This window comes from Passer montanus, unplaced genomic scaffold, assembly GCF_014805655.1.
Source record: "Passer montanus isolate IOZ18808 unplaced genomic scaffold, ASM1480565v1 scaffold126, whole genome shotgun sequence".
Classification (NCBI taxonomy): Eukaryota; Metazoa; Chordata; class Aves; order Passeriformes; family Passeridae; genus Passer; species Passer montanus.
Genome location: NW_024359388.1, coordinates 652,653 through 664,392, shown reverse-complemented (window position 1 = coordinate 664,392; position 11,740 = coordinate 652,653). Strand labels below are relative to the sequence as shown.

The 11,740-nt window shown below is 53.8% G+C and overlaps 1 protein-coding gene across 1 annotated transcript; it reads left to right on the top strand.

The window, feature by feature from the left end:
- Positions 1–1,297, top strand: FOXC1 (forkhead box C1; the record flags this gene model as incomplete). The annotated part of the gene is made up of 2 exons (XM_039698472.1): positions 1–188; positions 265–1,297. A coding segment is annotated over exon 2 (582 nt), but the record flags the coding sequence as incomplete, so codon positions are not given.
- Positions 1,298–11,740: the final 10,443 nt, after the last annotated feature.

Below are 11,740 nucleotides of genomic sequence, written 5' to 3'. Positions count from 1 at the left end.
AGACGAGAGGGAGGGAAAAAAAAAGGAGAAAACTGTAAGTGCGTAAAAAAGTTCTCGCCGTGGTGACGGATGCTCAAAAGTTCAGGAGTTTTTCCGATGCTTCCCAAAGCAGCCTGCGACTGAAAAAGAGACTGAAAAAAAGCGAGAGGGAGAGAGAGAGGGAAACTTTGCACTGGGAGATCGGGAAGGTGGATTTTTTTCTTCTTCTGCTCGCTTAAAAAAGCCAACAAAACACATCCCTCTACTTTTGTCCCTCCTTTGCAGACAACTTGTTGCAGATCCCCGTGGAACAAGGAACTGGGAGCGTGGGAGCCTCTTTGCAAAGGTTTTATTTTCTTAATACTCTTTCTGCGTTTGGAAGTTGCTTTCTCCGCTGCGATTACTTTTTTTTTTTCCTCCGCCGTTTTCTTTTTTAAAACATTTTCCCCCTTTTTTTGTCCCCCTCCTTTTTCCCCCCCTTTTTTGATTTTTTTTCCCCCCTCCGCGTGGAGCGCGGGAGCTCGCCGGTGGGCTTTCCTGGGCGAAGAAGAGGAGGCTTTCGGCGCTGCCGTCGTTATTCTTCCTCCCTTTTTCCGCGCTCCGCCGGGGGGGTGGGGGGGTGGGGGTTGCCCGGCCGCCCGGTCCAGCTCGGTCCGCGGAGCGGCGGAGGGGTGGAGGGGGAAGGGACGCGCTGTTTGGTCCGGCGGGGAGGGTGGGGGAAAGCTGACGGGAGGACATGCAGGCTCGCTACTCCGTGTCCAGTCCCAACTCCCTAGGAGTGGTGCCGTACCTCGGCGGAGAGCAGAGCTACTACCGTGCCGCTGCGGCGGCGGCCGGCGGGGGCTACACGGCCATGCCGGCCCCGATGAGCATGTACTCCCACCCGGCCCACGAGCAGTACCCAGCCGGCATGGCCCGAGCCTACGGGCCCTACACGCCACCGCCGCAGCCCAAGGATATGGTGAAGCCGCCCTACAGCTACATCGCCCTCATCACCATGGCCATCCAGAACGCTCCCGATAAGAAGATCACCTTGAACGGGATCTACCAGTTCATCATGGAGCGGTTCCCTTTCTACCGGGACAACAAGCAGGGCTGGCAGAACAGCATCCGCCACAACCTCTCCCTCAACGAGTGCTTCGTCAAGGTGCCCCGCGACGACAAGAAGCCCGGCAAGGGCAGCTACTGGACCCTCGACCCCGACTCCTACAACATGTTCGAGAACGGCAGCTTCCTCCGCCGCCGCCGCCGCTTCAAAAAGAAGGACGCCGTCAAGGACAAGGAGGAGAAGGACCGCCTGCACCTCAAGGACCATGCCCCAGCGGGGCAGGGGGCGGCGGCGGCGGCGGCGGGGCGGGGGGCGGCGGGAGCTGTCAGATGGCCTTCCCCGGCAGCCAGCCGCTCTACCGCACCTCCGGGGCCTTCGTCTACGACTGCGGCAAGTTCTGAGCGCGCCCCGTCGCGGGGACACCGCGGGAACTCAGCTCCGCTCCGCACCGCGCCGCCGGCCCTCGCAGCGCCCGCGGAGGGAAGCGAGCGCATCGCGAAAAGCTTTTGTACAGAGACAGCCCCAAAGCATGTCTTGGTTTGTTAAAGGACAGTGTTACTCCAATAACACGTAAGTTTTTTTTTTTTTTTCTAATTGCTTTGAGAAATACTTTTTTTTTCCCGCCCCCCATCTCGCGCTCTTCCCCTTCCCTTAAGGTATTGCCATGCCCCATGTTTAAAAGGGAGCGAAAAGTCCAGCGTAGAGTACCAGCTTTTTTTCCCCTCCCCTTCCTCTTCTACAAGGACTTGTTTTAAAATGTAAATTGCGACATAGTAATTTATTTTTAATTTGTAGTTGGATGTTGTGGACCAAACGCCAGAAAGTGTTTCCCCCTTTCCTGAAAAGTGACGTTATAATTGACTGAAACGCTGATTTTTTTTCACTATATATAAAAAGGGAAACTGTATTAATCTTATTCTATCAATATTTTTTCTTTTTTTGTTGAAAATATTCTGAAGGTATTGCATTGTTTGTTTATTAATAAATTACCATTCAGTTGGAATGATCCTTTACACGTCTGTATATTTTAATGCTTTCATTTAGAGAGAGAGAGAAAGAAAGAGAGGGAAAAGGGATTTCATAACTAACTTTGTCGCTGGAACAGCTTGTTCCCCTCCGCACAAATTCCAAAGACCATTTAGGAACTGCCAGGTCGAAAAACCCCTTTTCAGTCTCTTCTGCAATATGTTCCACTTAGTCAGCTCGCCTTATCCGCTAGGAAAAAAATACTTTCCCATGGCAGCTCTGAGTTGGCAAATAAACAAACACGTTTTCTTAGCAATTAATGGCAAGACCTGGAAACATTTGACCATACACAGTAGTATGGCGACATTACGTTGTTTTAAATAATATGCCTATGTAAGGATATATTAAGTGATAACTCCGAGGTAGAAGTGCATGCACTAGATTCCAGACCATGTGTAACTATATATGTCGAGCTATCGATCCCTCTGTGTGTCTTTCAAATGTATTTATATCTAGGATTTACATATGTACCTATATTTAAAGAAGGATTACGTATTTATTTATAGTTTCATATACGTATTGCATATTTTTCTAAACTTCAGTGTATAGCAGATGCCAAATAATCTGTAGTATGTGTACTCTTAAATATAATGCCAGCATATAAATTACTGCTTCTTAGAATTGATAGCAAAGCGTGCAGTCACATCAGTGAAGCCGCTTGTGTAGCACATAAAGTACTATTTTATTTCGGGGGTGGGGGGGAGGAAAAAGAGTAGTTGTGTTAGAGGGTACACTCTACCCTTACACCTTTACAGCTCTGCATTACTCCCGTCCTTCAGGGACTTCACTGGTCTGTGTCTCAATTGCTCAGACAGATTATTTTAAAAATATTTTGTGTGGGCTAATTTTTCTTATATAGTTGCTTGGGTGCTGTTTTGGTTTGGGTTTTCTTTCCTTTCCTTTTTTTTTTTTCCTCTCCTTACCTCCTTTATTTTTTTCTCAAATTGGAAAAAAAATATCTATTACCAGGGTAGCAAATGAGTGCTGCACAGACTGGCATCTTGTCATATCAAGAATCCTACCTTCTGGACAATTTACTATTAAGAACCTACAGTCAATGGGGATCACCTTCCCCTTTTGTAAGTAACCACCAAAACGCAATAAATCCATTAACTTAAAAGAAGCGGCCTTGTCAGTCAGACTTGGAAATAAGTTTATTTGATTACAGATATTTAAGGCCTAAAATCTGCTTTCAAGATAATACAGTTTCCTATCAGAATCTCTTATCTAAAGGCAACACTTAGCAGTAATTGCTGTTGCATTGTTAAGGGTTACGCTGTAAATAAATACAAAGGTATTTACAGTTCAACCTTATTACCTCGCTTTTGAGCTGTGCTTCCCTTCCAAAGCAATAGTCCAATGTTTAGAAAACACCTTCAGCAGATGGATGAACTGGGGGGAGTGTGTCATCTTAGAACGCGTTGGCTTAGAATACCTTTATTTAAGTGTGGCATAGTCTTGCTTTTTCGTGCTAGTACCTCTACGAAGATTACCGGGCGCCTTATTTACATTTATTTGTTTGCTAAGTTGGTAAGAGAACCTTAAACGTTCCATTGCTCAGTTGTGGTAAAGCTGAAGAGGAGGACGAGCAAAGTTGAGCGCCTTCGCTCCCGGGGACATGTTTTAATTTCTGATCCCCGTTTTTCACCAGTAAAGGAAAATAAAATGTTCCCTATTCTCGGCCGGGCTCACTTTCTGCTCCCCATCGTCCCTCTCCCGGTACAGAGCGGGGAGCAGCTGAACTGGCGGCTCCCGCCCACCGCCGCCTCCCGGGGAGAGGGACTGCGGGGCCAGAGGCACGGCGGGGCTCTCACTGCCTGTCGCCCCCGCTCCCCCTCGCTGGAGAGGGGACCCTCGGCGGGGCAGCTCCCTCTGCCTTGGCAGATGGGTTTGCCAGCGGGGTGGCAGCATAATAAGACCATTCCTGCCCCCCGTCATGTATTAAAAATAAAATTTAAGGAAGGCAGAGGGTAGAGGCGATTGAGTCTGCTATTTGCCTGTTATTTTTGTTGCGATCAGGCGCCGGCTTTCCTGTAGTTTGGGTTTTCTCAGCGGTCTGCAGCGGTAGGGTGTTTGTGGCGAAAATAAATAGGGGGGAACGCAGTTGTCAGCCCGGCTTGTTTAATAACCCGTTGCATTGTCAGTGGTGCTGCTCGGCTGGGGAAGCTGGGGGGCCGTGCGTAGCTTGAACAAGTGCCGCGTGTAATTACTGCTAATGCTCGGGGCGGTCCGCGGCCCTCTGCAGCGGGGCGGCCGCGCAACTTGCGCTCCCCGTGGCCCTGGCTGCAAAGGGGCGGTGGTGTGGGCTCGGCGGGCCGGGAGGGCGGCTCGCAGTCAGGGAGGGGGCAAAGGGAAACTTCCCTCTCGCAGGTCGCAGGTAGGTCGTGCCGGGATCTTCTGCCCCCGGAGGGGATCCCTTTCCTGAAGTGACGTGCGTGGTGGCGGCGGAGGTCACCTCCTGCTTCTCAGTGCGGCGGGCTGGCTCACCGCACACGCGTGCTTCGTCTTCAGTTTTAAAAACACTGTTTTATTTATATTATCATCACAATCATAATCATAATCAATCTTTTTTTCTCCCCCTCCCCACAGAAATTGATCACAACGAAAATGAGATTAGCAGTGCTGGTGTCCCCGCGCTAGGCAGTGAAAAGTGCGGGCTGGCCGCGGGAGGCGGCCCGACGGGCGCTCAGCCCGTGGGTCCCTGCGCGACATTGCTCGGACGGGGGTCGGCAACTCTGGGCTCTGCCGGGCCGGAGCCTTCGTCGTGAGGCATTGCGGCTGCTGCTGGGACGGGGAAAGGCCGAGCGGGCTCGCTAGAAACCTTCCCGGGCGGGGGCAGCGCAACTGGGAGGCACGGAGCGGGACATCTGCCCGCGGACCACCATGAACTGCGGGCGGTGGGGCCCAGCGTGGGGCACGAACCCTCGTTCCTCTCGTGCTTCCCTCCTCTTGCGCACAGGAGGCAAACCCGAGCGTCCCTTCTGACCTGTGATTGTCTCCCAGCAGAACTGGGCCTGCCCTGAACGCCAAAAGAGATGCGGTGCGACCTTGTGCAGCGGTGGGCACGGGACATGCGTCCGGGCAGCAGCTGAGAGGTGTCCCTGTAAGGCTTCGACATCTGTGGTGGCAGCCCCTACAGCAAACGGGGACACTTGGCCCCAGCCATGCCTGCGGAGAGGTCATTTAAGCGCCAGGTTAGCACGGCGCTTTGTGGTTTTTATTTTTTTTTAGCTCAAACTGATTTTTAATTTTTCCAAACTGTTGCTTTGCTTTTCGTCTATAAAAAAAAAAAAAAGCCAAAACAAAACTTTTTTTTTTTTAATAGATTTGAGAAACCCTTCCATTTACATGGTGGTTCTGGTGGTTTCTCACTTGTACACGCTCGTCTGTCACTTAAACTGTGGAAAACGTAGAGAGGAGGAATATTCTCCTTTCTAAGTTTCCTCCTTAGAATTTCTTCTTAAAGTAATTACAGTTCCTATTACGTTCTGCAAAGGTCATAATCAAAAATAGCAGAGAAATGCATGCAAATAGTCGAGAGGGCATGGATTAAAACCCCTTCCCTACTGCCACAGGCCAGGTCAGATGGAGAACATGGGGAACTGTTTTGTGGATGGAGACATTTAAGGGAGTGGTTCCAAATCGGCGTTTTGTGATATCTGGGGCCCTTTCTGATAGCCAAGAAGTTCGGGAAAGGCGTTTCGAAGTTAGCGGCTATTTTCATAGCCGGGTTCAACTTCGTAACACTGTTGGTAACCCTGGGGCTGCAGCGTTTGGACCAGCTGCCTGTACGCTGCTCTCACCTCCCCAAAAGTACGCCGCTGGAGCAGGACGAGCTTAGAGTTTAGCCCCGTCCTCTTGAGACTTGGCTTGGGCGTTTCGGGCGAGTGGCACTCGGCGCACGCGAAAGCCGATGCGGGTTTTGTGGGTCTTGAGGGTTTTGCGGGTTTTGCGGCGGTGCCGCTGCGCGGGAAGGAGCGGTGGGCACGGTCGGGGGCTGCGCGCCTGTCCGCGCCCACCTAGAGAGGAGCGTGAGGTAAGAGCGCGCAGTCTTTATTACGTCGTTTGATTGCGTAGGCAAAAGCGTGTGGCGCCGAGGCGCGCACATGGCTCCACCGCACAGCCCAGGAGAGCTGCGGTGCGGCCCCTGGGAGCTCTCCCCCGTCCACTTCCCGAAATAAACCATTTCAACAGCGACGGCTAATTGAACATTAGCTTTCAATTAATTTCACTCGTAAAGTAATTTAAAGTCCTTCCCATACTCAGTCCGTTTTCCCCCGTCTCCCTGCGCTGGGACCGGGCTAAATTCATCTGCACTTTTTGATGAGCTATCTTTTGATTTGGTTTTTTTGGGACTTTTTCATTTTTTGGGGGGGGAGTGGGGCGGGCTGCTTGGGGTGGTTTTTGTTTTGTGGATGTTGGTGGGGCTAGGAGGTTGTTTAGGCTAGGAGGGAGATGAGGAGCACGGTGGTGGGCGCTGTCAGGGTGCCCGAGGCGGAGCTGTCGCTGCTCGGGGGCACAGGTAGCGCGCAGCCGGGGCAGCGCGGAGGGCGAGCTCAGGTTTGCGCGGCAAGCTGCGCAAGAGGCTGGCGAGCCTGGGCTGTGCTGTAAGGGAACTGCTCGGAGCTCCCCGGGAATGCGTGCGGGTTTCGGTCCGGTATTTCGGTCACAAGCTAACGGGCTGGGAGGGCACCAGTCATCATTCCCGTATAGGTCCCCCCCAACCTTTTTTTTCCTTTTCCCTTCTGCCTCGCCTCCCCGGCGTCGTGTCTGTTGTGAATCCGCCCCAAAGGTGGTGCGGTGCCACGGTGAGCGTAGCCCTCCTGGTTTAATTACGCTGGGGCTCATAAAGCCATTCGCTTCTTTCCAAAGTAATAAACAAACGTCGCGTTAGGTCAAGATTGATGGTGTCCATGCAATAAAAACGGGCCAGGTCAGGAAGGAATAAAATTCAATCAGAGCTCGCGGAATCATTTTTCAGGGGACAGAAAGACAGAAAAGGAGACGGGGGTCAAGGGAGACGATGTCGCCATTCACAACACACCAGCCGGGAGGGAGGAGGGCGAGGGTTAACGAGCGATTGTTTTTTATCAAGCGGAGCCTAATTGAACGAAACAATAGCCGCATGGAGCGGGGGGAGAGGTAGAGGGCCGGCTCCTTACCCGGTAGTTGCGGGGCCGGGCGGCAGCCCCGTACCCTGGTGGAGGCACCGGGGACCCCTCGCAGCACTGCTGCGCCCCACATTCCCCCTTAAAATGATACACACGCACCCGGGGCAGCGGGCAGGCCTTGCCCCAGGCCGGCGCTGGCAGTGCAGGCAGCGTTAGCAAACGATCAGGTGCCTGGGGGACCACGCTAGGAGTATCCCTCATTTCCTAACGAGGCGTCCTAAAAGGCCTGCTTGGACGGCCAGAGAAGTAAGCCCCAGAGCTCCCGAGGGTAACTCCGGCTGGTCCGGCCGGAGCGGGAGCCCTCCGTGCCATTTGGAACGAATTCCTTGAGTGTAGGGCGGTGCTGGCGCCCAGCAATTTGGCAATCGGCTGCGAGGTGGTTTTCGCCGGACCCCCGACGGCAGGGGGGTGCCGGGCTAGGAGGAACAGGCCGGTCGGAGGGTCGCGGTGTTCAGGGCAGAGACAGCAGCACAGCACTGAGGGGAAGCCCCTGCGGTCCGGGGGACAATTTTTTGTCCTGGCCTGCTACGCCAGTGTTTTGTGCTGCGCGGGCCTGGGAAGCAGCCGGCACAGGCTCCCTCCCTCCGTTCAGCAGGCAGGGTCTTTGGGAGATGGGGGGGATTTCGTCTTCGTCCCCCAAGCGAACCTATCTGTTGCACACACCTCTGCGACTTTCTAGGCCCGTAACTTGCGCCTTGCTTAGCATGCGTGTGCAACAAAATAATGGCTGTTAAAAAGCACTGGGACGCAGAGTGAAGGGAAGGCAGCCCAAGCTGCCGGTGAGGGCTCTCAAGCTCTCCGTCTGAAAGAGAAGTGGGTGTTCGGCAATTTTTTTTTTTTATTTTTTTTTTTTTGCCCCCTAAACAAACACAGCTTGAAACGACTTGGGTGGGCAGAAGGGAACAATTTGTGAGCCAGAGAGCAAGTGAGATGGGCAGGCAGCCGGTCCACAACTTACCTGCTGGAGACTTTCACCTGACCTTTAGGTGTCAGGGGGCTTGGTTGTGCCGTGTATCACCCCACGTTCAGGTCAGCTGCTTTAGATCGCGTTCAGCAGAATTAAAACAACAACAGTGAAAACCCCAAACTGGAATCCCCCCTCCTTTCCAGCCCCCATCACCTCTGGGGAGAATCCAGGAAAACCAACACATTTAGAACCATTAACTCTTAAAATAGCTGAATTTCCTCCAGTAGAAAAAAACGCAAATTATTACACTCATGAGTTCAGGATATTTATATATTATATGAATCGATGAATAAACAGGTCATATCACTACAACCATCATCCCTCGGAAGGCAAGTGCTCAGATCAGAAAAAAAAAAGCCATAAACCTTTTTCCCAAAACGTTCCAAGGCAAGTGCTCAGATCAGAAAAAAAAAAAAGCCATAAACGTTTTTCCCAAAACGTTCTTGGAATTTATTTACTTGCCAGAACATTTAAGCTGCCGAGTTTAATTTTTTCCTTTTTGTTCCCCCTTTCCCCCCCTTTAAAAAAAAATAAATATTTAAAATAAGGAAAAAGAAGAATGTTTTCCATTGAACGATAATGTAAAAATACTGATAATATCGTCCGTAGCAGAAGAGAATTGTTTAAACAATGTCGGTGCTTGCAAGACTGCGCAGTATAAATACATTCCCAGCGCCGTTTCGATGTGAGTTTCGAGAGAAACACTATTTTCTGCATGTGTTCTGTGCGTGCATTTCCCCCGGTCCGACTGTGCGGAGGCTAAAGCCGTAAGCTGGCGGAGGACACGTCGCCCTGCCAGCCCCGCGGCCCCGGGCCGGGCATGCCCGGCTACCCGCGCCGCGGGACGGGGCCGGGCGCTCGCACACACCTCGCCCCTGCCGGCGAGGAGCTGCTCGCCGTTTTCCCCGAGCGAGGATTTATGAAAGCGCTGGCGGCCAGCGCTTCTAGCCTCGCCTCTCAGGGATGGGATGGATTTAAAACCGAATAACGAATTGCAGAAAAATTACGACTTTCCCCCGACGCCATTTCCCACCCCCCAAGCGCTCCGCCGGGGGGGTGGGACGGTGATGGAGCGCGGAATGCACCGGTGCGAGCTCATTAGCAAAGCAAAGGTTGCAATTAGCTTCTGCTGCTGCGAAGCGACCTCTCCCCCGCCCGCCTCTCCTTTAGCCCCCATCACCAAATAATTGCAAAGTATCTGTTGATGTTTTTCTTCCACCCGTCAAAACGTTGGAGCCCTGCCTGCTCCAGGGCTCCGTCCTGGTTTTGTTGTGTCTGGAGACAATGCTCCGCCAGCGAACCATCAGAGGTGAAGGGGGGTCATAAGGGGAGGCAGGAGCGCGGCCCTGCGAGCCCACGGGGGCCTCCCCTTGCCGCCCACCCCTGCAAACCTGCCACCCACAGGCGGGAGGGGCGGCGACCCCCGCCCGGTGCCCCTCTCCCTGCGCTGCTCCGGGGCAGCCCCCAGCACGCCTTCCCGGCCGGGAGAGTAGCGGGAAGAGGATGTGACCCTCATGTCCGCCCGGGGGGACGTGGCTGCTTTATGTGCAAGGCGTCGGGGGGAGGTGGTGGCGGAGGCAGACTCTTCCATTCTCCCAATTTACACTTAAATTTTATTTTTTTTAAATACCCTTGCAGCACTTGATGAGTCTCCGAGAGCGACCAGAGCCGCAGAGCCTTTTCCCACCACCACCCCCCTAGGCCGGCGTGTTCGTGCCCGAGGAGCGGGGCTGCGCTGCCTTCAGCCCCCGTTTGCTTTTGCCCTTCGGGCTTGCGCTCCAAGCTTCGAGGTGTATTTTTAGATGGCGCTGGCGGTTTCGCTCCGCGACCCCGAGGAAAACCCCGTCGCTTTGTCTCGCCGGCCTTCCGCACCGGGGCCGGGGAGGAGGGCGGCGGGCGGGCCCGCTGTGTCGCCGGCGGGCCCGGGGGCAGCGCCGACCCCCGGCCCGGCCCGCTGGCAGAAGTGGCAAGGGCTTGTGCTCCCGTGGGGCCACCCCACCTCAGGCCGCCGCCGAGCTCCTTGCTGTCTGCAAGCCCACGAGTGGCCGGGGGCCCCTGAAAGGCCTCAAGAGAAGGGAAAAAAAGAGTAAAAAGAGGCTCTGGTGGTACTTTTACCATTGTCAAGACAGGTTCTGGGGAAGGGCAGCGGCCCGTATGGTGGAGGCGCGGGGCTGAGTTATGGCTAAGAGATGCGGTGCGGCGGCGGCGGCGCTGACAGGCGGCGGGCGCGGGGGAGCGAGCCCGGCCGTCGCTGCTCGTAATTCCTGGCGCTGCCGGGCAGGGAGCCGCAGGCAGGGCCAGGCCGGCCTTCCCCACCGGGCCCCAGCCCTGTGCAGCTCGCTGAGCAGGAACTGGGCTCTCTATCCTCTCTCTGCCCACCCGAGTCCCCTCTTCCTGACGGGGCGCACTCGCGGGCACCCGCACCACCCAGCGCTGCCACTGCTATCCTGCTTCTCCCCGTGGCAGAGGCGCAGGGTGAACTCTCCGCTTCCCACGACGCAGTGGAACAGGCTGCCCGGGCGGGGACTCCCGAAAGAGTCCCGGACCCGTATTCCCGGCCCCGGGGAGTGCAGTGTCAATAGTCTGGCCCGGGCCACCAATCGGCCTTTCCCGGCCGGTGCCACAGCGGTTCCGGGAAAGGTTAAACCCACTTTGTCTTTCGCTTTGTTCGGGGCTGCTTCTGCGGATGGTTGGAAGCTTGCGAAAGATGTGAAGGACTGGAGGTCTGCTCGGTTATTTACTACTGAGGCTGCTCCTTTCCATCAACGAAGCTGCAGTGTCTCCATATGAGACCAGAGACGGGCAGAGGGGAATGTATCTTTCGACGTGCACACGAAACTGATGTAGAGAACATAAGTCTGTAGCTGGTGTATCAGCTACATACACCATCTCTCTAAGTCGAAGCTTGTTAATGGTTTGTTTTCGTTTTGCTTACAAGTTATTATTTGTTTCGTTTTCAAGACGTGATCCCGTGGTCAAAGAGCAGTACTTTAGGAGCAATCAAGAATCAGGCAGGAAGGTAGTGTTAGGAGAACCGAAAAGCAAGTTCTGACCTTTGCCAAATGGTAAAAAGCAGCGGGGCAGTGTGCATTTTGTCCTGTCATGACCAGTACCTTTTTTTTTTGTCCCTACAAAGGCAGCAGAAAGGCACCAGGCCACCGCGAGGAACTGCTTGGTCTAGAATCAGTTTTCACCTTCCCATCCTTTTCCAAACTTGTTCTCCAATATAGACACATAAACCAGAGAATGAAAATGCTTCTCTGGAGTGCGCTACAGTGAGAGATGCCAAAGAAAAGACCCTGAAGTCGAAGCTCCTAGTCCTCGGCAGAGCCGACTAAACTAATATTCAGACGTACCAGCAAGCCTGCTAGTGAATCACTGTAAGAAAAAAAAATAGTTCGCTGCAATACAAAAATGCCTTGCCATAAAAGCGCTGGAATACTTCTAAAAATTATTCCGTTCGCCGCCAAAGACCCGCCACCCGCAGCCTGTGATCGCCTGGCCGGGGCGCCGAGGAGGGGCAGCCTTCGGTGCGGCCGGGCAGGCGGA